Raw genomic sequence first — 27,328 nt, 5'->3', positions numbered from 1 at the left:
CTTAGGCTAAAAACACACAGTGGTGCTTTGGTCAGTTCCTTCCTCAGAAATATAGCTATAGCATCCGGTATTCATTTATGGTCTCCCATCTAAGTAGTAACCAGTACAAAGTACTGACTCTGTTTAGCTTCCAAGTTCATATACGATCTGGTACCTTTAGGCCCAGTACTATATGCACTTAAGAAAATAATACTAGGTTAGTTCATCCTCATCCAGTGGATAAAAGTAGCTTTCATAGAGGGAATTCTGGGATATTTTCTCTTCTGGAATTGAGGTTTACCAGTAAGGATCATGGTTAGGAAAATGTTGTTTATGTGGTGTACTGGTCTGAGTGTAGGACTACAAGTTTGGAGAATATGGTTTGAATCCCCACTTGGCCATGGAAACCCACTAGGTGACACATTCTCAGTCCCAGAAAACCCCATGATAAAGTCATCTTAGGGCTGCCATAAGTCAAAAACGACTTGAACACACAAATAAGAAGAGAAGTGGTACTACAGAAAGGTTCCTCTCCCAGCAAGGAACGGTAAGAATGGAATAAAGGAAAATAAAAGAAATCAGATTTCAAAGATTACACTAAGGAAGGGGCAAACCAGCGATGAAAGAAACCAACAAAGTTGATATGACAGCAGATTGAAAGATTGGAACAGTAGCTTGGCAGAATGGAACATGTGTAACATGGGGAAAGAGTAAGGATTTACCACAAAGCTACTTAGATTCTGAGCATTCCAAATGGGGTATCTGTGTAAGTGCAAAACCCATTGTGTGAGGACACAGATGACTATGATGATGACCTTTTGCATATCCTAAATGAGAATTTTCAATCTTCCTGCTATCATGTAGTCAGGCTGACAACTACAATCTCTTCTTTTAAGCATTATTCTAGGAAAAAATAGCAGGGAACCTTCTTTGTGTCGATATATAATATATATATAATATAACTGGTCGATATATTACATTAGCTGGGACAGCACCACACCCTTAGTAAAAAGGAATGGGTTCTTGGCAACAATATTTGCCCCACTCATTGTCTTTTGTTTCCATAAAACATGTAAATTGCAAATGACAGTGTTATAACATGTCAATACTGTAATTTGCATTGTAATTTGTAATATGACTCCACAAGGATGGGCTAAAATGTCCTGTCCAAACAGATTAAGGATTTATAAAATCACATTACAGTATAACAAAATGCTCTTAGTGTTTTCTTGTATGTATGTATGTGTGTGTGTGTGTGTACACATACATACATATATATATATATATATATATATATATATATAGAGAGAGAGAGAGAGAGAGAGAGAGAGAGAGAGAGAGAGAGAGAGAGGCGCACAGGCGTAGTGGGGGGAACTAATCAACTGAATTTTAGTAGGGGATAGTTCCACTACTTAATGAAGAATGAAATTAGCCATAATAAAGTCTGTTCTTCTGGAGATAAAAACTGGGCTGTAGCTTGTGATGCTTTGAAAATAATATTTCCACATATTTTTCTATTTTTCACTACTTAGATGTGGAAGGACTGTTAGATAAGCACTACTGTTGTATCATGATATAAACTGGGTTTTTCTCCTTGGCACCCTTGAGTGCAGATTAAAATGTTAATATTAAAAAGGTATTTCCATAAGAATTCATACTTTATGCTTTCAAGAACATTAAAACATTACAACCATAAGACTGAACAGTATGTTATTAAAATACAACTTTATCTTTAAAATTATTTTTTCTCTCCCTCACTCTCTTTATAACATTCCAAAAAACAAACACTGCACATATAATCTCTATTCCATACAAAAATACACATTTTACTCTGTGCTTCCAATTTTACTGTGTGCCCTAGAATTGCCTGTATATTTATGGGGTGTTCTTAGGCAAGAAGGTTCCTTCCTCTGAAATATAGCCTACAGTAACCTGTATTTGCTGGTGCTCTCCCATCCAACTGCAAATCACAACTGACATTTTAATACACAGAATAAAAAAACTTAGAAAAAAATAAACATATGCATAGAATTTAATTAATAGGACAGGTAGGCACACTGTTTAGGAAGAATGTATGCTTTGATCACTATATTTCAACCATTTTCAGTCAGGCACAGTAAGTACGAGTACACATGTGAAATGTAACAATAACTGTATTAAAATGCTCACTCATCCATTTCTTATGTTAGACAAGTTGAGTATAGATCCTTATAACTAAGAGACTTTTTAATATCCTGCCTATTTTCTTTTTAGATTTAGAACCTGTTGGATCAGGCACAGCATAAGACATTTTTGCTGCCAAAGGAAGTTGGCAAGATGGTGCCCGCTCCATTTCAACTGGCCTGACAGTTGAATCTTGATTCAACTTTGATGTTGGGACTTCAATCCCGCATTGCACCCAAGGAAGCACAATAGTTAAGGAGGATGCCATTCAGGTTGCTTGAAATCTACAACTTGGTCCCCTAAAAGAACAAAATGGTCAGGGACTGCCACTACCATCTTTCCTTCAGCACCCAACATCTATTTCCTGAAGCAACATCTCCACTCAGTTTCATTGTAGAGCTGGATATGATTTGGAACCAGAAGATGCTAGTAGTATTTCAGTAGCATTACCACTAAAGTCAAGAGAACAACTTAGTGATGGCTCACTTGGCTCACTGATTTCAGTGGTACTAAAACATTATATGAAAAACCACTGGGTGACCCTAGACGACTCATACATTGTCAACTTCAGAAAACTCTGTGGTAGGATCATCACAAATTCAGAAATTACTTGAAAGCCAACAACAACAACAAAGCATGGCTAAGGTCTGGATCCAAACCACTTTATATACTGTTTTGTTGTGTTTTACACCTTTTAAAAAGTACATATGAGGATCACAATCACTAATTCCTAAAATCCAGGGAAAAGAGGGAATGTACAGATTGATCATCTCTAATCCAGAATTCTCAAATCTAAAATAACCCAAAAGCCAAAACTATCCATACAGGTGACTGAGATAGTGATATATTTGATTTCTGAGGCCTCAATGTATACATATTTAGGTACAAAATTACTAAAACTATTGTAATTCCACTATTGTAATTCGGGTGGCACAGTGGGTTAAACCGCTGAGCTGCTGAACTTGCTGACCGAAAGGTCGGTGGTTCGAATTCAGAGAGCAGGGTGAGCTCCCGCTGTTAGCCCCATCTTCTGCCAACCTAGCAGTTCAAATACATTGAAATGTGAGTAGATCCACAGGTACCGCTCCAGCAGGAAGGTAATGGCGCTCCATGAAGTCATGCCAGCCACATGACTTAGAAGGTGTCTATAGACAACAGCTTAGAAATGGAGATGAGCACCAACCCCCAGAGTTGGACACGACTAGACTTGATAAGTCAGGGGAAAACCTTTACCTTTATAAAATTATATTAAGGATATGTGTATAAGGTATATATGAAACACAGGCTGTGGCGCAAGCTGGTGAGCAGCCAGCTGCAGCCAGCTGAGACCAATCACTCTGACCAAGAGGTCATGAGTTCGAGGCCAGCTCGGAGCCTGCATTTGTCTTTGTCTTTGTTCTATGTTAAAAGGCATTGAATGTTTGCCTTATATGTGTAATGAGATCCTCCCTGAGTCCCCTTCGGGTGAGAAGGACGGAATATAAATACTGTAAATAAATAAATAAACACAAATGAATTTAGTGTTTAGACTTGAGTCCATTACCGAGATATCTCATTATGTACATATGTGTAAATACAGGTATTCCAAAATCCAAAAATCCAAAATCCAAAACACCACTAGTCCCTACTACTTCAGATAAGAGATATTCAATCTGTATCACATACAATATGCACAAAATTGGCATGCAGATCAGGTAGATGTACATGACTCTATCTGGTGATCAAAGTCTTTCATTTTTGAGTACAATGAACTCTGATCTTATAAAAATTTAAAGTTCACTTTCACTCCCCTTCAGTGAGAAGATCAGCTTATCCTATAAATAGGTTTTATAAGAGACAGTTCCCTGATCAGTCTGTTGCTGGTTTTCTAAGCCACGTCATTCCTATGTTCCTCTTTCTTGCCAACAGGGGTGCTAGGATGTTAAGACTTTTCAGGAGGCCACACTTTCATTTATAAAGAAACTAGCTGTGCCCGGCCACGCGTTGCTGTGGCGAAATATGGTGGTATGGGAAATAAAGTATTGAGGAATTGGTGGTAGTTAAGGTAAAGGGTAAAGGTTTTCCCCTGACATTAAGTCCAGTCATGTCTGACTCTGGGGGTTGGTGCTCATCTCCATTTCTAAGCCGAAGAGCCGGCGTTGTCTGTAGACTCCTCCAAGGTCATGTGGGATGACTGCATGGAGTGGCGTTACCTTCCTGCCGGAGCAGTACCTATTGATGCACTCACATTTGCATGTTTTTGAACTTCTGGGTTGGCAGAAGCTGGGGCTAACAGTGGGGGCTCTCTCCGCTCCCCCAATTCAAACCTGTGGCCTTTCGGCCCAGAAGTTCAGCAGCTCAGCGCTTTAACACACTGCGCCATCAGGGGATATTATTTCCTAAAGGTTGTGAATATACAATATTTCTGAATGGTTTTTTTTTTCCTGTTGGACGCAAGTATGAATGCTGCAATTAGGAAAATGATTAGGATGTAATGGCCTTGCAGCTTTAAAGCCTGGCTGTTTCCTCCCTGAGTGAATTTTTTGTTGGGAGGTGTTAGCTGGCCCTGATTCTTTCCTGTTTGGAATTCCCTTGTTTTCAAAGTGGTGTTGTTTGCGATATTTTATGTGCTTCTACTGTCTGTGGCCCTGAGAAAACAGAGGATTTGCCAGACTTTGATGATGGGAATACTTTGTTGGGAGGTGTTAGCTGGCCCTGATTGTTTCCTGTGTGGAATTCCCGTTTATTTACTGTCCTGGTTTTAGAGATTATATTGTTCTGCATTATTCTATCCCAGTAATTATTTCATATTAAAGTAGAATCTCACTTATCCAACATTCACTTATACAATGTTCTGGATTATCCAACGCAGTCTGCCTTTTCATAATCAATGTTTTTGTAGTCAGTGTTTTAAATTCATTGTGATATTTTAGTGGTAAATTTGTAAATACAGTACAGTAGAGTCTCACTTATCCAACATAAACGGGCTGGCAGAATATTGGATAAGCGAATATGTTGGATAATAAGGAGGCATTAAGGAAAAGCCTATTAAACATCAAATTAGGTTATGATTTTACAAATGAAGCACCAAAATATCATGTTAGACAACAAATTTGGCAGAAAAAGTAGTTCAATACACAGTAATGCTATGTAGTAATTACTGTATTTATGAATTTAGCACCAAAATATCACGATATATTGAAAACATTGACTACAAAAATGCATTGGATAATCCAGAACATTGGATAAGCAAGTGTTGGATAAGTGAGACTCTACTGTAATTACTACATAGCATTACTGCGCATGGAACTACTTTTTCTGTCAAATTTGTTGTATAATTTGATGTTCTGGTGCTTAATTTGTATAACGATTACCTAATTTGATGTTTAATAGGCTTTTCCTTAATCCCTTCTTATTATCCAACATATTCACTTATCCTGCCGGCCTGTTTATGTTGGATAAGTGAGAGTCTACTGTTTATTGATAATCTTATATTATCTGCTTAGAACTGGATTATATGAGGACCCTTCTTCACAGCTGTATAAAATGCCCACTGAAGTGGATTATATGGCAGTGTGGAGTCAAGATAATCCAGTGCAAAGCAGATAATATAAGATTATAAATGGGTTATATAGCTGTGTGGAAGGGCCTTGAGTCTACACTGCTATATAATCCAGTGCAAATTAGATAGCCTAAGTCTGCCTGTCCCCTAACTGAACCCTGGCTGTCCCTTGGCTTGCTAGGAGTTGGTTGCTAGGAGACGAAGTGGGCAGAGATTAGCCCTCTAAACTGGCAGCAATTGGATAAAAAAATTATTGTTCTCCCTCTAATTAGGACTTTGTTTTTCTTTTCTTTTTGTTGTATCAACCTGGAGGCATGGATGATGGGTTGTGTTGTCAAATTTCGAGGTTGCGGGGCCTGTACTTTTGTTGTTTTGTGAGTCGCCGTGATGCCATCACTCTTTTATATATATAGATATATAAATAAAGCAGCCTATTGTTTTATTTATTATTATTTATTATTCTCATTCTGTTCCTCAATACAAATTATTTGTCTTTTCTAGCATTTTCAACAATTTCTACACCATACTTATAATTCATCTTCAGTCTGTCACTCTTTGCTCAGTTGCGTCACTAGAGCTGGTGTCACCAGGTGAGGTAACCTATGGTGTCACCTCCATGAACATATTTCCATATATGTTAAAATATCAGAAAAACTGACTAAATCAGTCACTATTTTAAAAAGTAGCAAAGAAAACAATAGGGTGTGCTTGTAGCGCATGCAAACAAAACCACATCATTTGAAACTTCATTGTAATTGAATGAAGTTTCAAATCTGTATGTATCCTAAAAGGTTCAAAAAGTAAATAGAGCACAGAGTCTTAGTCTTTTATATGTAAGCTAAAGTTGGGTTTACATAAAATGTGTTTATGGTTATATCTAGAAATATTTTTATTTAAAAATAATACATTTTTGCTGAAGCATTACGCAATAATTTCATCAACAGTCATTTTGGTGTCATTTCCAGCTGACTGTTTCACCTGTACCACTCACACTCACATAGTTATGCCACTGCTTCTACTTTCTTTTACAGATGTGGAATTCTGGCTTAGGGTCTATAAGGAGGTTTTGCGTGGTGTTTATATATCACTCCTTACCATCATTACCAGCATCTTGTAAAAAGCCTTAAATAGCTTGGTGCCAAGCTATCTGAAGAGTTATCTTCACCTAAATAATCCTGCCCTACTAAGATCTATGGCAAAGTTTTTTTTAGTACTCTCCTTCAAAATCTGTCAAGTTGTTATGAATAAATGAGGGGAGGAGGCTTTCTCAGCAGGAATCCAACCATGAAACTCTTTGATATACACCTAGCCTTTTTGTGCAGCCTTTTAGACAAGCAGTATGATCTTTCTGTTCAAAGATGCTTTCAGTGCATTTGTCATGGACTTGTATGATCAAAGCAGCTTTACCAAGTATTCTGAACACTTGCCTATAGGGTTGTTTTGTCTTACATTTGACCATGTTCTCCTGTGTGTCATGCTTTGAGATGGCACAACCCTGAAATTAATAAACTGGCAATGGTTTTCCATCTGTCCATCTGACAAAAAGGCACTGTGATATTTCAGCGTGGCAGAGCTATGGTCCCCCTGATATTGCTGAACTACAATTTGCACCAGCTCTAGCTAGCTTAGACAAGGCTCAGACATGATGGAAGGAGGAAGTTATTAAAGCTTGAAAGACTAAATTTTCCCCATTCCTGTAAAAGAGAAAAGCTGCAGAGCAGATATTAGCAGAAATAAGAAGTAAGGTTCCTGCATATACTGCTAAACACACTATTTGTAAATTCTCAATATGTAATGGTTACTGAAGAATTTGGCAGTATCATTTACTTTGCACTCTGTTCTGAAGACTCAGCTGTATATCCCTTGCTTACAATGTAAGCAGGCCATAATAAAATGGAGCCAAAGTGGAAGAGAAAGCCAAATGTTAAAACATAGATCATGCATGGCAGTTTTGGAAAGGCAGAAAGGCTCCGTCCCACTTGATGTAGCAGGTGGCATAAAAGCTGTTCCATTTTATGGAAGGTAATGGACTATTCCTTTCCATTTAATTAAATTCACATACTGCTTCAACAAAGATATCCATGCTTCTCAAATGTCCATGTCAAGAGACACACTTGGTATCATGTCTCATTAAGCAAACAATATAAACCAGTGCAACCCTATTGCCAAGTTTCATTGGGAGTCATAACTAAACATGCGTACACATGCACACATACAGCCACAATTAACTTCAAATTGGAGTCAATGACAAACATCCAAATAAATGTTGCCTCCTGAATGCTATTTTGAAATGTAAATAGACCCAGTAAGTAAAGAGAAAACCAATCAGTGACTAGATCATTCATAAAGAAGGAAATAATTATCTGTTGCTTTCTTCTACTAACGCCTTCCCCTGCCAAACCTCTGATAGATTCAGTGGAAGCTGAAGTGGTTATAGCTGGGTCCAATTACAAACTTCACAGTAAAGAGTTTCTTTTAAAATAAACACAAGCTTCAGTGTATCATCTTTGGATTGCACATTGCTGCTGGCCTGTTTCCTCCCTTTGATTAACCTATCCTCACTATTGATGGGAAAACTTGCCAATAGCTCACAATCCTGCACTTCTCTGCCAGCATGTCAGCAATAAAGTGATATCAAATGGCAGGATTCTCCTCATCTCCCACTCTTCCCCTCACTATTCCTGAACTGTCAGTTTTGTGTTTAATACTTACAGTCATATTTGCACTTCTATTCATTGCTGAAACTGTGAAATTATTCTAAAAAGTTAAAATTGTGAAGTGAGGGAAAGAGGGGTTACGAGGGTATGCGGGTTCACAGCACCACAGAATGTTGCATCAGCACAATTGCACAAATTGAGAGAACTGTGATATCAAAGGTGCTCATCGCAGTATGTACACACTATATATAACAGCATGAGTGCAGTGGAATAGCAGCTTCACACAGAAAAAGTTCAAAGTCAGAAACATTTCTATATACTGCAGGTTGTAAGTAAGTAAGTAAGTAAGTAAGTTTATTTCTCTATCCCGCCACCATCTCCCTGCAGGGACTCGGGGGTTAACACGGGACAAAAGCCCGAAAATACAGGACAAGTAAAACAGTTAAAACATATTGCAATAAAAACATTGTAAAATCGACAGTTATACAAAACAATTACCTTAAACAAAACAACACATTAAACCATAAAAACTCAGTTGACATATATAATCAGTTAAAAATAAAATAAGATAAAAAGGACCATCCAGGTTGGTGGAGGGGATAGCGTGGAGGGGCCACTTAAACTAAGGTGCAATAGTATAGTTCTAAAGTGCTTTGGGGCCCAAGAACAAAGTGCAAACATTTCTAGACCGAAGGGGTGGGAGACGAACGTCCAATTTATTATGGAAATAGGGACCTGTGAGAAAGAAAGTGTATTAATCTGACTATGACTTTTGGTCATGGGGACTAAGTTATTCAAATGCGTAGCGAAATAGCCAAGTTTTAAGCTGCTTTTTAAAAGTAGTACTGCTTTTGCTCCCATTCACCCCACAGGATTATTTTGAGGGAAGAGGAAGAATTGGAACTTTTGTCTTCCTCTATATTATCTGAAGTAAGAAAGATACAGACTGTGACTATAAGGCTGGAATTTGTTGGTGACACACATGGGTAAGTTGCATCACATATGTGGGGCAGATTATGTGTCACAGCACAATGGACATATTCTGCTGACAGTGGCAGAACAGTGCATTTTGTGCACTGTGTTGCAGTTGAGCATTTTCAACGGTGTCTGAGATTGACATGTGTTGTTGATGTGTCCGCATGGGAGTTGTGTATTGTTGGTGTAGCATATGTCTGCATGCAGTTATTTCCACAATACTGAGAAGATCTTGGATGGCAGTCTAGGAAAGCCAGTTTTGTCTTCCCCACCATGATTTTTTCACCATTTTTGCCTAATGGAAGGAAGTGGGCTTCAAAAATGGATTGTGTGCCTTCTGGATGACCTAACAAAAGTATCACCACAAGGTGCATTTTGAATTTTTATGTTGCATACTGCTATCTCGGTATTCTTCATTTGGAAGTGTGTATTCCCTTTTGGCTCTTACTTGCCTTCTTCCTTCCTCTTAATGATCTAGAAACAATACAAGTTTCTGTCCATTATAAAATGCTCTAAGATGCCTGAGATGGTTGAGTCTTTTGTGGTCTGCTAACAAACTCATGGACTGTTGAAACAACTATACAAAACTACACCATCAACTATGTTGAGAAGCACCAAAAGGCAGACAATTCTGCCATTGATACAATATAAAATTAATAGAAGTAAAATCATCTGCTAAATAAGGAGTCATTTTTTAAACACACTTATGTAAGAAGCTCTACTTCTTTGTCAATCCTACAATTTTCCCCTCAACAGCATTATTATAAAAGTACCTTACTTTACTCTGGGCATCAAAAACTGATATGAACCCAACGTGCCAGGAAAATGAGGACACACTGAATCAAAAGATGCTGGCAGATGCCCAATGCTCTATAAAGGAATCACTTCCAATTAGAATGATGATTAACATTCTGATTAAGATTTATTATACTTATTCACCTTGATTGCTTATTGTTCCCAAACCATTACTTTCAGGAGATAAAAGAGAAATTAGCATACCTTTGTGGCCGCACACTTAAGCAAACGGAGGAAATTAAATGACAAAAAACACTGATTGTTGCACAGGCTCATTTATGGGGTACTTAACAGTCCTTGAATAGCAGTGGGAAACATCTGTCACAGAACTCGTGATGCTGTACAGTGGCAATCGACTGGGTTTGAACAAAAGTGGTTAAGGAGGATGGGTATTTTTTCATAAAGCAAGAAAAAGAAAAAGCATCCACCTACCTCTTCACAGTACTTCAGGTCAACTGACTTGCCATCGCTGCGAACACAATCAAGCATTCTTGTTTTGATCCCATTACCACAGACAGCTTTCTCACTGAGCTGGCACGTACTCCAGTCTAGTAGGAAAGGAAACAAAATAGAACCGGAAGCTAGTGAGAGAGGCTTTCATTCACTAGAGGAGACTCATGATACATGAACATTTAATTCCCTCTAATTAATCTTCATGAGAAGATGAATGTAATTCATCCTTTTTTTTATTGAAATGGAATAAAAAAGGATGAATTACATTCATCTTCTCATATCGGTCTGCTGGGAAACCATTACTAATAACAAATAGACTAAATCCAAATGCTAATCCCTATGATAGAAGATCCATTGAATCAATGGGAACTTGGTGAACTGACACATAAGTGATCCATTAAATCTAGCCTAATTGGGACTAGTAACTGGATATAGGTAAAAGACTATAGAATGCCAGGATTGAGTCTCCAGCCACTTTGAGACTCTCATGAGAGAGAAAAAGTGGGATATAAATAATAACAACAATGACAACAACAATAATTGTGTAATGGTTTAAGTGCTGTACGAGGGTTCTAGAGAACAGAGTTCAAATCCCTGCTCAGCCATGGAAACCACTGGGTGACCCTGAGCAAGTCAGATTCTCTCAGTCTCAAATGAAGGCAAAGGCAAATCCCTTCTGAACAAATCTTGACAAGAAAACCCCATAATTGGTTTACTTTAGTCAGAAATGACTTAAAGGCACACAATAACGTGACTGTAACAAGTACTCAAATCCCAACTCTCTCAGCTTCAGGGGCTGGTGTACTTTTCAGCCAAGTCAACTCTTAACCGAGGTGTCCACAGGATTATAGATCACAAGAATAATCATCTACATGTTTACTAGTTCTGTAGGATTTCCTGGAGCCTAAGTGATAGTCCTATACTAACACATAGAAATTATAATGGAATGAAAAAGAGTACACTACAGCTAAACCATCCAGTGTACTCCCAGATATGTTAGATGATAATTCCTACAGGCTATTTACAGTTTATGGATGTTGTTGCCCAAACCTTGGAGACACACAAAGTTGCCTCAAGTTGACAGCCAAAATTGCACCATGCTTGCAAAGGGAAATATTGGCAAGCTTGGGAGAACCACAAAGTTTACACATTTGTTTCCCAAAATTGAGAAATCGGTTTCCCCAATGATGAGTGAACATGCTCAGTGTTAACAGAATGCTAGCTGAATGTTGGGAAGGGAAGTCAAGAGAAAGGGGAATGAGATAAAGCAGACAGAAATGGGACATGGTTGCTTGTCCTTGATCCATTTCATTGAACAAACCACTTACAGCTTAGTTGGTCTTAAGAACAAAATGACTACCTGTCACATTGTATTCATAGTGGTAACAGTTTTTGTTCAGGCTACAGGGTTCTGTCTCCACAGCTGGAGGGCAGGCCTTTCCTTCTTGAGCTTGCCTCATAACTTCTGCTCGCCGTTCCCTCACATTGCTTCCATTACATGGCTGCGAAAGGAAACCACACATTATTTGATTTTGATATATAGCATGGACTATGCTTTTTTTTTTTTTTTTTCCGTGTCAGGAGCAACCGGAGTTGCTTCTGGAGTGAGAGAATTGGCCGTCTGCAAGGACGTTGCCCAGGGGACGCCCAGATGTTTTGATGGACTATGCTTAGCCCTGTGTAGTATAGTGACTAAAATACTGGAATAAAATAAGGGGGACCAGTGTAAACTCTCAACTCAAAAAGCACATACTTTGAGCAATCTCAGTCTGCTAACTTTAGCTTAAGACTAACTTCCTTCAGTGGGTTATTATGAAGGTACAATTTTATTTTATAGAAACAGCAAAGTATTCTTACCCTCCTTTTCTCTCCCTCTCCCCACAACCATGGAATGGCCTTTATTAAAGAAACCATAGTTTTGTGGCAAGGTACACATTTTAGGCTCATTCTTAATCCTTCTTTTAGGTCAGGACAGAAACATTCTGATATTCTTCAATTCCATCAGTATAGGCTTTTGTTTTTAACCCTGCCTTACCAATGAGCACCTAGACCACTGGCCCCATTCTGACATGACACAATCCTCTGGACAAGGCAATGTGCATTTTCTAGCACCGATAGGCATCTCTTCTTGGTCACAAAGGTAGTCTTCAACAATGTCTGAAGGACCATCCATAGTATTTTGCATACATCTGGAAAAATCAAAGTGTACATTGAAAGGAATGCAGTCTACGTTTTTAAAATGCTATTCACAAGACAGACTTGAAAACACATATTCTTTACATACTGGGATTCAGGAAGTTTAAGCTCAAAAAGCACTTTGCCAATCTCCAGTCCTATATGTATCTGTAGACCAGTCTTCAACTCACTTCTTCTAACTTAAAAATATACTAATGATTTTGGCACAACTATTTTTCACTTAATGCCCCCTCATTTCCATTCCTTGTCTAACTCAGAACCCCGGCACTGTCCTTTCAACTGAAGACAGCTCCATGGATTGAGGCTTGAATGAAATACGTTTTATCTCTTATTCACTTTTTATATTCTTAAAAAAATGGTAGAATCATTATGGCATGAAACAGCAACTTCTTTGTCCCGTGTTATAATAGGTGCACAGTGGGCCCTTGGTATGCTCTAGAATTTGATTCCTGGACCCCCAATGGACACCAAAATGCATGGATCCTCAAATCCCAGTATATACAGTGATACAGTAAAATGGTAGACCAATTGAGATTATCTGCACTTGACCAACTCAAGTTCCTTTGATTTCAACTGGACCACTCTAAGTATACTATCCCACATCTGAGTTCAGCCAATATATAATGGAAATGTAATAAAGATTTCAGGCCTCCAAAACTACTTCTAAATCAAAGCTGAAACATTGGTTCAAGATCAGTTGGGCCAAAATTTCCCTTCTACACTAAAGTAATATTCCAAATAGTGCTGCTCTAAAGTAAGAATGGAGGTGCTGCATGTCTACTCCCTCCCTCACCTGCTTCAAATGATTTCATTAAAATGTTTTAGCTCACCTCACTTTTCTGGTTTCCACACCTTCACCACAATTCTCCTTTGAGTCCACATTAGTCACTTTGCACACACTCCAGGGTTCAGGGACCCCTATGTACTGACTGCAGTCACTGTGGCATGGGACCACCTCATATACCTGTAAAATGCACACACCAAGGATGATCTCATTTCACGCATAGGCACATACTAAACAAATGAAACAAGCAATAACACTGCTTCCTTTATTATTTACTAGAAAAATATTAAGCGGTTGCAATCAAAGCGTAAGAAGAAAATACATTTGTTGTGAAAGTTAGAAGTCATGCGTTTGCAATCAGCATTAGCAAGTGGGGGTATGTGGGTGTGTAAATTTAAGAAGCTGTTCTGTAAAGCCTACGTTTGTTCAATTCTCCTAAGTGCACAACTTCATCTCTGTTAGCATATGATCTTCTGATTGCTGATGAACTACTACACAAATCTATAATTGGCAGAAATTTGTTGGCAGCTGTCCTTCCAATTTTTGTTCTGAAATTAACTCAATTATTTGTCCCCTTATAGCAATAAGCAGCAGCGGTGAATACGCAAGTGCAGCCCATGGGCTGAAAACAACATGTGAGACAGCCATCTCCTCTTGGATTGCAAACTACGAGTGAGAACACTTGCCCCTTCAGAAGATGTTAAACTACAGCTCCAATTCAGTTCTAGCCAATGGTGAGTTGCAATTGGAGTTGCGGTCCAACATCTGGAAAGCTTTTGTCTTAGAAAAATAAAATGTGAATATCTTCAGCTTTCTATATTTGCCACTTTGTGTCTCCTTGATGAGAGAAAATGCGGGGTATAAATAAACACAACAACAACAACAACAACAACAACAACAACAACAACAACGACAGAGAAGCCATCTTGCAGTTAAATCCTATATGTTTATTTTCGGAATTAATTCCTCATAAGATAAAAAGGGCTATGGCCCCATAAGTCTATGCAGAAGACTTGAGATTTTCTGGATAAATAATAAAGATTATGCTTGTGACACACCAGTCCTACCTACTGACTCACAATGTTACCATTTGGAAACTAGAAAAAAGGTATATACTATGTATTTGTGTCATGATTGCTTACTTTCACACCAAAAGACAGATATGTATTGGATAAGGAAAATGGTCTAATAGTGAAACTCTAAGAGGGATATCATTGTTGGCCAGAGACCTCATCTTCTCAGCAGCAGCTGAGCCATAGCTCCCTCAAAGATCCCACCATAACTCCTTTCCCATCATTGCACTTCAAGATGAGCAGGTGTAGTGAGCATCACATTTACCTACTTCCTCCTGCTTATCTACTCTCATGTTTATTTTCTTCTACTCATCTGCTTCTCCTTGATAATTACAGTTTCCTTTAAACATTACAGTCTGGAAGATACTACTGTGAATTACAACAGTTGACTGTACTTATTATTTTCATTATTGTTGTTAACTCTCAGGTTATAATATTTCTACATGATGCTCTAAATTACATAGCACATTTTATGTTTTGAACCTTTATAGTATTTGCTTATTTTTTCACATAGAAAGAAGATAGCCCTATACTCAGAGAGGCCTGACTATTTCTGTGGCCTTTACATGTCACATCTCTTTTTATGTTTTGAACCTTTATAGTGTTTGCTTATCTCTTCTGCTTAGAAAGGAGCCAATAAAGGGTTTTCAAAATCCTGCACCAACCCAGAAGCAGTCTGTAAATTTACTGTGGATCTCTGATAAGACACACAACAACAACAACAACAACAACAACAACAACAACAACAACACTTGTGATCTCTTCCAACTCTATGATTCTACCACACTTTAGTCTACCTAACAAACCTTAGAAGAACTGGTTGTAACGTAACAGCAGTTCGTTTTACACCCCAGTTTTGTGTTTCTATACCTGTTTGACCCTATCTCCCATTGCAGACACAGTGAAAACCATTATTGTTGAATACACAAAAACATTAGATGTTAACACACATATAGTTTCAAATAAACGTTACGAGCAAAAGCAAACAATGCACACATTAGAGACTTGTATCTGGAAGCATGCTGGGATGCTGGGTACCTGTTTCATTGACTCTTACCTGAGCCTGAGGCAGGTGTTGGCCATGAACGCAAGAGCACAAACAAAGGTAAATAAAAACAATAGTTAGGAAGCAAGGCTGATATTAAAAAACAGGCATGCTGCTTCAAAGCATTAAACTGATCCTTCCAAGAAGCCATCATCTTTGCAAAACACAAGATGATCCTTTCATATCTGCATTTGGTCCACTATACTGATGGAAGACACTTTTAAAAACAAGGGTGAAGAAGCGGTGGCCCTCCAGATGTTATTGGATTCCAATTCCTATCATCCATGACTAGGATGCCAGAAGCAAAGGGAGGTGGGAATCCAATATCTTGATGACTACAGGTTCTTGACCCTTTCTACAAGTGTCATGATAAAAGCCTCCTACACATCTATAATGGACTTTGACCATGCTTGTTTGTAGTCCGGCATAAAATGATTCTTTCCAATTTTTTGATAGATTTGTTTAAAGTGTCCTAATGGCAGGTTATGTTTTTACCTAGTTTAAAACAGAAGGAGATAATCAAGCTGCTTATTGAACCCTCTTTCTTTGCTTCATGAAAACAATATCAAAGGAGAAAGTCTCTATGCCTCATCTCTAATGATCTTTCTCCCATATCTATAGAATATGGTTATTCCATGCATGGCACTGAAAATGCTGGCAAGCTGGATCCAAACTGGACTAAAGGAAATTAATGTTGATGGTCCTCTTCCAATGGCAGCCTTCCTCAGCCCTATACATAACATTTAGAAACCCCACTGAATGGGCTGAGTTATGAGGAAGAAGGGTCCCTGAAGTTAGGACAGTGCCCTTCTATCCACTTAAGATGGATATTCTTCTTAGTAGCTTGTTCCCTAGGTCAATGGCACATTCTATGCCAATACTACAAGAAGAATGTCTTTACATGTGTCTACAGAATGAACATGACACCTAGATATAGACAGCTCTACACAAAGAACTTCCTTTGATAGTAGAATTCTTTTAATATCAGCAGTGTGTAAGGATTTTTCTTTTTCTTTCACTTCCTTCATTTTTTTGTAGTACAGACAAAACTTAAAAGACAGGTGCTTTAAGAGATGCTATGGGTGACGGGGGTAGAATCAAAAAAAGAGCAACTATTGGGAAATAGGATCAGTTTCTCCATCTACACTTCTTGCAGAAATGCCAAAATAGGATTGTACTAAATTTCTAATTGGGGTTATATAACTCCAGTGCAATAATTTGGTTTTTTTTTTCTTTTCAGAGGCTTCAATGGAAAGTAATTCATATATTTATTATTGACTAAGCGGGCATAATCGTTTAGCGGTCTAGTGCAGATTTAGCCCATTCTTTGAGGGTAAGTAAAGATACAGGAGTTACATACTTGAAAATAAATTTACTGTTTGATTTGCCTATAAACGTTTTTGTTTTCCATATGGTGCTCTAGTTTTGTTAAAGATTGTTGTTAATTTATTTGAGGTAATGTCTATTCTCAACATTTTATTAAGTAACCATTTCTTTGTAAAGTAATTGATATTCAAGACATCCTACATACTGCCAAGTACTGTTTGTTTATTTTCTATTTCTGTAACTAGAAAGGAAAGCAGATTCTACTGATGTTGGTTGCAATCTCTATGCCTTTTCTACATGCTTTCCTTGATTAGAAGACTTATACTTGCAAAATTATACTTCACTGAACTTATTTCCTATACTTTATGGATGTTTTTGCACTTTCTAGTTTTGATTATCAAAAAAGGTTCTGATTTGTTAATGCTATTTCTTATTTCACTCTACACATCAGATTATTCCTTTTCCTCTACCTTTCTGACTATGTCCTTGTTGTCTGGGACATGCAGTATTTTTTTACTAGAAACAAAACATTCTTTTGTTCAAGCAAGAAGAAGAAAAACAGAATCAGCTAAAGACCATTAATATAAATGGTAATTAAAACTGATCTTCAAGTCGGCTTCATTTTCTAATCCTTGCATTTATGTTTGAAAGAATTTTATAAGTGATTTCTGTATACCACTTTTAATGCAGACACAGACTGATATTCCGTTTCTTCATCTCCTTTAAGATGAAGATAAAGTGCAGACTAATCACACAGCCACAGGCAGCTATCAAGACATTGATGCAAGCTGTATGAGTGGCATTTCCACATGCACAGATTCAGAATATAATAAATTTAATATGAAAGGATGCTGTCTCTAGGTTTTAAACTCAGAGCACCTTTTCATGTAGTTTTTAGTTACTGCTGCACTGCTTTGTTTTTTAATTGTTACTGCATTATCCAATTTCTTTGCATATTCTAATAGTCCAGTCTCACCAGGCTGAAGGATCTACACAGAAAATCAAGGCATCCCCTTCCTTTCTTGAATGTGATGAAATCAGGTGAATGGTTGAAAGCGATTCTTTTAGGGAATATCTACACAAGTAGCATAATCTAGGTCAGGAGAGAATCAGCCTTGTGGAATCCACATAACACACAATCCTTTCTCGCCTCCAACATGGGACAGGGTCGCTTAATGTGGTTTCCTATGTTAGGCAAAGTTGGGGAATGATCCATAGCTCAGAGATGAGAAAGATCACCTTTTTTCTCCCCCCTCCCTCCACTCTCTGGATCATGTGGGCATCTATGTGAACCTCAGCAAATGTCAACTCTTTGGAGATCCATTACCACATCAACCACCGTGACAAGATCACCAAGCGATTTCCTGCTTCTTGGCAGGGGGTTGGACTGGATGGCCCATGAGGTCTCTTCCAACTCTACTATTCTATGATTCTATGATGGAAATCCATCAGGGCTGAACTGGTTTGACAATCTGGACTGTGTCCTCCCTTCATAGCAGAATGGAGACAGAAAGTTCAGTTGTTTCCATGGCTAGCCTTGGAGTTTCCCATATTGATGTGTCCTTAGTAGCAGAATCCAGGTACTGGATCTAATCCATTGTGCAAGTTTTATACTCTGTTTTTTGCTAATTCTGTGCATGTAACTCATGTGTACATATATGCATGCCTTGTTTTTTTCTTCCCACAGGAATCTATAGTTTACGATATTGATATAAATGTTTCAGTGACTGTTCTAAACAAAATGTTTTGCACTGTTTGTCATTCTGCCCCTGTTCCATCCCTCCTCACTGTAATCCTTTTATTTATTGAATCTGAAGCTATACTTTGCACCATTCACATCTGCCAATTTGTTTTTGCAAAGAAACAGCCACTTTACCATCCTACAACATGAACTGAGCAAATTTTTCTGTCCATTTATATCCATATCCAACATTTTTTAGTCCAGTAAAATGTACGAAATGTGTCACTGTAAGTAAATAAGCATAAATCTAGGAGCAAGAAGTATATATTAAAAGAAGATTCTTGCAATCAGTACTAAGTCAATGACAAACAGAAGTGATTATATGGATGAACCCTTCTAATGAGAAAAGTAAATCTAGAAATTCAACGAAAAGTATACCAGCTACCATGGGAGGGCAGCATTGCTGTAGGAATAAATCTCACCACATTTGGAATAGAACTAGCTTCACGATCCATCTAGTATTATCTAAAGAAGGGGAAGTGTTTTCTATGTATTACCCAGAAAGTCAAAGATATATATGAAAATATTTTTCTTCCATGTGCAAATACCTACCTTACTAAACCTAGACTTCATGCTCACTTGTATTTGGTGTTAAATTGGATTACAAATTTGGTTTATTAGCTTTAGATTAACACATTATGGTCTAAACTAGAACTAATTACATCCTCTTAAGTGGAAAATCAAATCAGCAGGCCATTTCCTTCTGTGCGTACAAAATGTCAACATGATGGCATTTAGTGAATATACATCTTATTCAGGAATGGCCAACATGGTTTCTTCCTTTATACATGTTCCTTCCCACAATAAAGGGAATTTATGGAAATGAGGATTTGCTATTTCCCTCACTGGGGAAAGGAGCAGATTAAATCAAAATTCAAGACAGAAATAAATTCAGTCAAAGACAGACAATACTGCTTTTTTCTATGGTTTAATAGTCTGAGCAAGGAACAAGGCTGCATGGGCTTTGTAAACTTAGTGGTTGGATCCTGCCATGTAATGTTCCAGAACAGACAATACTTTCCATGGCATAAATTAGTCATGATTAATATAACCCTGGTCAATTTCAGTGAGTCTGCTGTCAGCATGACTAAGGCTGAATCAAACCCAGACCTTATTTAACATCTGCTGGAGGTTCATCACAGCACTGTAATCTCCTGTGACCAATTTTATTCTGCTTCTAACACTGACTTCAATGGAGGGGAGAGGGATGACAACCCTTCCTCATCTCCATTTTTTAGTTCTGCCCAAATGTATGAAAACTGATTTCCCTGAACCATGACTACCACCCACTTGAAAGAAATCGTAGCTTGATGGATGAGGTTTAATTCATTAATCAATTAAATCTGCATATGATTAAAATAACAGTAAAGTGACAAAAGCCTTGTCTTTAGATGGTACATGACTTTGTCATATCACAACTTGGAAAAGTATCTTTTTTGGATGACTCTCAGAAATCTACAGCTACTATTGATTAGAGATGTTCTAGTCCATCAAGTACTTTTGCCCAGTTCCAATCTGAATCGTAAGAGAAATAATTTCTGGTTGAATTCCTTTTAATTTTTTTAAAAAAATCAAATATACACCAAAATGTAACATTTCCAAGATATGTGGAAGACATATTCCATCCTATCTAACAATGAAGGAGGATTCCCTTTTTTTAAAAGATATCAATTATTTTCAATTTTCATTAAGATGTGTTGGTTAGTTGACCAGGGATAATGTTGTAGTTAAGTTTAACAAAGTTAATAAATGAATGGGAACAATTAAAGGTGGCAGCTCTTACATAACTCACAAAGTTTCCACATGTTACAAATGTAATAGGTTAAAGAAACATTTAAGTCAGTACTTGAACAAAAACAAAAAGATACAAGTGATAAATGTTAGAGTAAGCTAGTCATTTCCCCCCTTTCCTGGGTCTTTATGTATTTTGATACTTGTGTCTTACATAAGATATTTAGAAGGAAAAGCTGTTCTTCTTATTCATGTAGTTCTGAAAAATGAGGAATGCTGATGACGGAGTAAGAAAATACCTGATTGACATGATCCAGCTTAGGGCAGGGTCTTCCACCATTGTAGGGTTTCTCCCGGAGCCATTTAGATCTGACTTTAACACCACTGCCACATGATTTGCTGCAGCGAGACCAATTGGACCATTCACTGAGCTTGCAGTCTGAAGGGCAAGGAATGATGCAGGCCTCTTCAATGTATCCTGAGTGAAGAAAGGTCAAAATACAGTCAGAAGATAGGAAGAACAAGTCTGGATCAGGTTAAAGCTTCATCTTGTCCAAGAACCCCTTTCAGTATAATTGAGTTCAATTTCAGTGTTCTCAGGAGGTTTGAAAGCAAAAGACTGACATTACAAAATGACAGCGCGTTCTTCAACTAAGGTTTAGGAGGAAAACTTCAATTGTAGGATTGAGGGAAAGCACATAAAAAGCTGGAAAAATTCCAAAGGTACTGGGACCCCAGGATGGTCAAATTTGGACCAAAGATCCACACAACTCACCTAATACAACATTTTGTTTTTAAAGACTCCAAGTTGGAAGGGACTTCATGGTCCTGGACAGCTATTGCAGCAAGTAACTGTCCAGCCTCTATTCAAGATGACCAAAGAAGAAGACCCCACCATCGCATTAGACAATTGGCTTTACTGATTAACCACTCTTACTCTCAAATTATAGTACTATAAGAGGTTCTATGTATGTAATTTCTTGCCACAACTCATCATTTGACAGAAACACACTATTTCCAGATTTGTTGGAATAAATCTTCTATGCTTTCTCGCATAGAATTGATATACTGACTAGGGCTGGTGGGAGATGCAGTCCGACAATGTCTGGAGGGCCACATGTTCCACCCACTCTAACTCTAACTTGACTAGGATCTGTCAACACAGCCATTTCATGACATTAGACCAAATATTAGAATCTGAATGAGAAGATGAGACACGAATTTGGGACTATGCTGAAGCAATACCTGAGTCATTAGGATTCACATTCATCAAATATCTACAGTTCTGACTTTCTGACAAATAGAATGTAATCGACACCACCTCTCTTTCATTATATAATTCCTAAAATCCACAGAAGTACATTAAACAAAATGCCTTGGAAGTCAATCTGACATTTCACCCCCACCCCCACCCCGACAGCTAAACTGAAGGATACTGGTGGTGCTCACAACATATGTTCACACACTTGCAGACTAAATGTGCTTGATCCTCTTGAAACCAGTGAACTTAACACTCTGCACACTACTGAGGCTAAAAAGAGAGAGTGATCTCCAACATCAATGATTTGCAGATTAACGGCCATCTGCCCCTCCATTCTACACATAGTAATTGCTTGGAAGAAAATTCAGGCACTTGGCTCTGATTGTCAATATTCTGAAAGGTGATGATAGTGTTATTAGGGCAAGCAAAGGTCACTTGCTACAACTCTTAGAAAAAAAACTTTATTTCAGCCTATTTTTCTCCACAGAAGGTTGTATCATAAATATATGCATGCTATAAAAAGGATGTAGCAAGTAACATTCCCCACCAACAGCAAACAAGGGTGATGAACATTGACCAAAAAGGAGCTGAAACAGGGCAACTGAAAAACTCAAGAGAGGTGGATGCATGTTCTGGAGAGACCGCAGAGGTATCTCCCCTGCACCCTCCCCCAAAATCTGGAGAGCAAAATCCTAAGAGAAAGGAAAAAATGGGGAGGAGTGATGAATACATTTTAATGAATTTAAACTGTGAATTTTAAAAATACTGTTTATATTTAATTCTGTTTTAATATTTGTATATTTTAAATTGTATGCTAATGTTTATGTTAAACCACTTTGCATCTCCTTCAGGAGAGATAAAGTGGGGCATAAATAAATATGATAATAATGATGATAATGAGAGCTGAGCATGCTAAGAAATGGAAAGAATGATGGAAAGAGGGGAATGCCTACCATGAGTTCCTTATAACTTACCATATATAATCATATATACTTTTTACCTCATATATAAGGCTGACATGGGCAGTTTTGGGTGGCAAAATCATGAATTGTGACTCATGGATAAGTGAAAGATCATTTCATGGAGAGGTATACCTTTTATTGCTGAGCTATTTGGGTCTTGGGGCTGTAATAAAGCTTTGATTGATTGATTGATTGATTGATTGACTGACTTACTGACTGATTGAGAGGTGAAAACACTACTGCCAGTTCAGGGGGCCACCCATGCCTGGAGTTTTAGTTTTACTGGGTTTCTCTGCCAAAGAGTGCTGGTTGCTTCACCAAGCTACAAATCCCAGGATTCTATAGAATTGAGTCATGGCAGCTAAACTAGTGTCAAACTGAATTAATTCTACTGTGCAGATGAGCTCCCAGACAGCCCAAACCAAAGACTGGTTGAGTAGAAAGTAACGGTGCTACCCAGGGAAATACTCTAGGGACCAATGCTTTTTCCTGAGCTTTCAGCTGCCAGTCTTTGGCACATAAGAAGGAAATTACAGCCTCGGGTACAAATATGGTACCAGTTCTTGAAATATTTGGGGGAAAATAATAATTGCAGACTTCCCATGTCAGATAACTTGAAAATCACTGATTTATAATATTTGAGGTATTTCTGATGTACTTATGAATTTTTAAAGTTAAGGATGAAGAGCCTTTGACCCTGGAAATGTTTTGGTCTATCAATTCCATTCATCAAGAGTAACAGCTGGGATGTGAGCCTTGTATCTAGACAGCTGTAAAACCACAGGTTTCACACCTCAGTTTAAATATTGGCTAGTGCTATATAATTGGGCTTACTTGAAAAATGAACTATTTCCACATCTACTTGCCAATATATTAAGATCTGAGGAATTCTTCCTTCAACTGACTTTGGCATCCAAGGTGAATCAAGTGTCAATAAGAAGGTCCTATTTCATGTGTTGAACATCCTCCCCCTCCATCAGCTTTTTGCCTATTTTGTTTTCGACACTGAGAAAATTCTTTTAAAGAAAATTCTTAGGCTTGTAAACAACTGTGATGAAAATGGCTTTCTGCTGATTGTAGTTGCTGATTTGCTGGTACTTACATTTGATTGTGTTTGATTTTTAGTGATTGCATTTTGTTTTTATGGATTGCAAAACTGCTCTGCAAAAACTATAGTGTAGAATGGTAAAAAATACACTCTTAAACAAATGTAGAAGAAACAAAACTAGATGTGTTACTCTCATTCACACCTAAGGTCAGATATGTAAATATTTGCCATTTATTCACATTATGCAAAGGGATGATGAATAAGATTCATACTCTGCAGATAAAAAACACCACTTATGGAACTAAGGGTGCCAACTAACATAAAAACCACTGGCATACAGATGGTGACTGACAACTATTTTGCTCAGAGCAAAGTGAGGTAATGCATAAAATGTCCTTAGGATATGTCACTAGAAATATAATGGTAAGCCAGAAATATATCACATAGAATCAATACTCAACCAGAAAGTTATGAATTGAACCAGATGCCACCTTCTATACCACCAAGATTTACATTAGGGAAAAGACATTAACCAGGTTTTGCTGAGTTCATCGTATTTATCAGTCTATAATGGTCTACTCCAGAAATGAAATCTGGTGGTAAGAAATGGTTTTTGGGCAAATCATACATGTTAATTCTAAAATACAACCAAAGGGATGCCTACAAAAATAACATCTCAAAAATTAGAGTATATTAAGTGCAATTCTTCTCTAGAAATTTGCTAGGCCCTCTATGGCAACTTCTAGGGGAAGCATATCATAGAAATGCTTGGGGAACCCAGCAAATTTCTAGAGAAACAATTTCTCCGTGATGTGAATAAGTGAACCATAGGTGTGGGTTCCATGTTTATGGAGGTCTTACTGTATATTCTTGTATGTGTGCCTATTTCTATATTTTATTATCTTTGATAAAGTATAAATGAGTGATGGTATAAATGTGTTTTTGTATTAACCTGGCAGATGAACATCCCTCTGTACATACCCTTTTCTGAATCATGCAGCCCTCGAGATATTCTTAGATACAACTCCCAATAGTTCTACACTAAAAGTCAATAGTTTTCTCATTTCTGCCTTTTTAAAGCAGAAATATATCATTCCCATCAATGCAGCTGAAATGTTCTGCCTTTATGAAACAATGCAAGCCCTTTTACCATTACAAACAGGAACAAGCTTACATTTACAATTCTGTACAGACATCAGGAAGAAAACCCACTGACTCTCTGAAATAATAGCAGGGGACTTCTGTGTAAGAAAGACTAAAATTTCATTTAAAAGAGTCAGAAATCCTAAACAATGCTGTTTTAAATGTTCTTACATCATATGATGCATAATGAAACTGACTGTCTGCACATTTGGTTAAATCTTAATTGCAAAAGACAATAATGGAACCCTAACCTTATGACCTAGTGGTCCCGACACCTGACTAAGACATTAATCATCTCTCACATATTTAGGCCATGTGTACCAGCATGCCTCAGCTTAATAGCAGGCAGGCATATGGAAAAAAGAATACATGTAAGATCTGGGGGGGGGGGGGGGACCCCCTTATATGAACATCTCTCCCTCTTGTGAAAATGAAGGGAGGAAAGAATTCATGTGGACCTCCTTGAGACTACACAAGATGAGTATAAATACATCAAATAACAAATGAATTATTATTATTATTATTATTATTATTATTATTATTATTATTATTATTTTATTTCTTACCCGCCTCTCCTCATAGCGGGTTACAGCATAGTCAACACATATCAACACTGTAAAAATTCTATAAATACACATATTAAATGTATTTCTATAAAAGACACATATTAAAATACATTTCTATTAAAACATATTAAAGTACACATAACAGAGATTGAAACACAGAGCAAGAATTTTAAATTCATGATTAAAACTGGCTGGGTAGGTCTGTCACAAGAAAGAGGACTTTATATGGTTATAAAATTTAGACAGCCCGTCTAGCTGTTGGAGCTCTTTCGGCAGGTCATTCTACAGTCTTGGGGTGGCCGATAAAAAGGTCCTCTGGGTGATGGTTGCTAGCTGAGTTCTGGCAAGCTGGAGTAGATGTGTGTCCCCCCCCCCCCCCATAATCCCCGGATTGTGGCATAAATACTGAGAACTGGGAAGCTCTTGAGCGCTCTAACTTGAAGTTAGCTATAATTTCTAGTGTATTTTGAAGAGGCATGAATGAAGGGTGTCAGGGAAAAATGTGCCAAGGGGAAGGTGCATCAAGCAAACCGTTGTTGGAACAGCCTTCCATCTGGAAATGTATGTCCTCACTGTGAAAAACCATGCAGATGCAGAATAGGTCTCTATGGTCATTTGCAGAACCCACCACCAAACTTGGAAGACAACCATACTCGGACATGAGTGATAGCCTATGATGATGATGACTCAAATAATAAAGGTAAGACACTGGAACCTAAGAGTTGGTTATTGCTTAACAAGCTCCCTGTTATAATGTGGACATAACCTTACAAAGTAGGGCAATGTTTTGGTAGGATGCAGCTGTTCAAAGTGAATTGATACAATCAAAATCCACTTTTATGGAAATGTAAATTTGAAATTATAGGGCCTGTAAAAAAATAATTGTAAATTCCTATTGTTTTTACTCTGAAAGAATAGTTTCTATCCAACTGCTGTTCCAGGGTGTAGTGAAGGACATGTCTTTCTGTATTTCCCTTGACTTTCAAAGGTATTTACAATCCACCTGACAGTATTTGTATTCATGGCTATGTCACAAGAGCCCATCAAATGATGAATTGAGCCACCGCATGTCTTTTATCTTGTTTTCAGGATTAGCCTCCAAGGCTTTAGTGGCACATAGCCATTGATCTTCCGCATCAGCAGTTTGGTCTCTTCTTTACTGAAGAGAGGCTTCCCTAGTTTTTCATGCTAATGGACACCTCATGGGTCATGACTCATTGCAAGACTGGGGTTGGCAATGTTAGTTAAAATGGTCACACTGTCTTCCTTATGTCTCAACATGTTCAGATAATGGATCAGCGAGATGCAGATGAGTAAACAGAGCATCTCTCAACTAAACCCCGACTGAATGTGCTTAGTGTAGTTGATTACCTAGCACAGCATCAAGACACTTTTAAAAGAAAAATAAAAAGGGCAGCACAACCCTGTTTCAAAAATATACCTTCTTAGGAGATTGACAGAATCATCAACAATTCAGCACAAATACCTTTCTACCAGCTGATCTCAGGAATTGATGGCACAGCAATCTGCTGACAGATCTGCATTACTGGATAAGATCCACTGGCAGAAGATATTTTAAAAGTAGGCAAAGAAAGGACCACATCAGATCTAAGCCTCTCCCAGACAAAAGACAAAATCACCATGCTGGTTAAAAGTTTGGCAAGGTGAGAGTTGTAATTTTGAGATGATTTCCAACACCACTAGTTTAGGATGGGATTACATTTATTACAGTTTTAGCTGGTCTAGTCCCACCTCTGCTGAACTGTGCTTATTTTCATCAGAGCAGGAAGTGTTCTAAATAAGTACATTTTAAGATATTGGTTTTAAAAAATGACCATGTATGTATTTTTACATGTGACAATTGCAAAGGCAGACCATGAAACTAACCA

The 27,328-nt window shown here is 37.8% G+C and overlaps 1 protein-coding gene across 6 annotated transcripts in view; it reads right to left on the bottom strand.

Moving 5' to 3' along the window:
• The window catches only part of thsd7a (thrombospondin type 1 domain containing 7A), a 339,030-nt gene that overhangs the window by 23,751 nt on the left and 287,951 nt on the right, over positions 1–27,328 (bottom strand). For all 6 annotated transcript variants that reach the window (XM_062957499.1, XM_062957495.1, XM_062957498.1 and 3 more), the window contains 5 exons: positions 20,759–20,937; positions 13,590–13,723; positions 12,599–12,752; positions 11,924–12,065; positions 10,543–10,658 (listed from right to left, as the gene is read on the bottom strand). In XM_062957499.1, the coding sequence (XP_062813569.1) occupies positions 10,543–10,658; positions 11,924–12,065; positions 12,599–12,752; positions 13,590–13,723; positions 20,759–20,937 (725 nt within the window). The remainder of the gene's footprint in view (positions 1–10,542; positions 10,659–11,923; positions 12,066–12,598; positions 12,753–13,589; positions 13,724–20,758; positions 20,938–27,328) is intronic.

Source organism: Anolis carolinensis, chromosome 6 (assembly GCF_035594765.1).
Source record: "Anolis carolinensis isolate JA03-04 chromosome 6, rAnoCar3.1.pri, whole genome shotgun sequence".
NCBI lineage: Eukaryota > Metazoa > Chordata > Lepidosauria > Squamata > Dactyloidae > Anolis > Anolis carolinensis.
The sequence above is the reverse complement of the archived record's forward strand: the minus strand, read 5'-3'. Positions and strand labels throughout refer to the sequence as shown.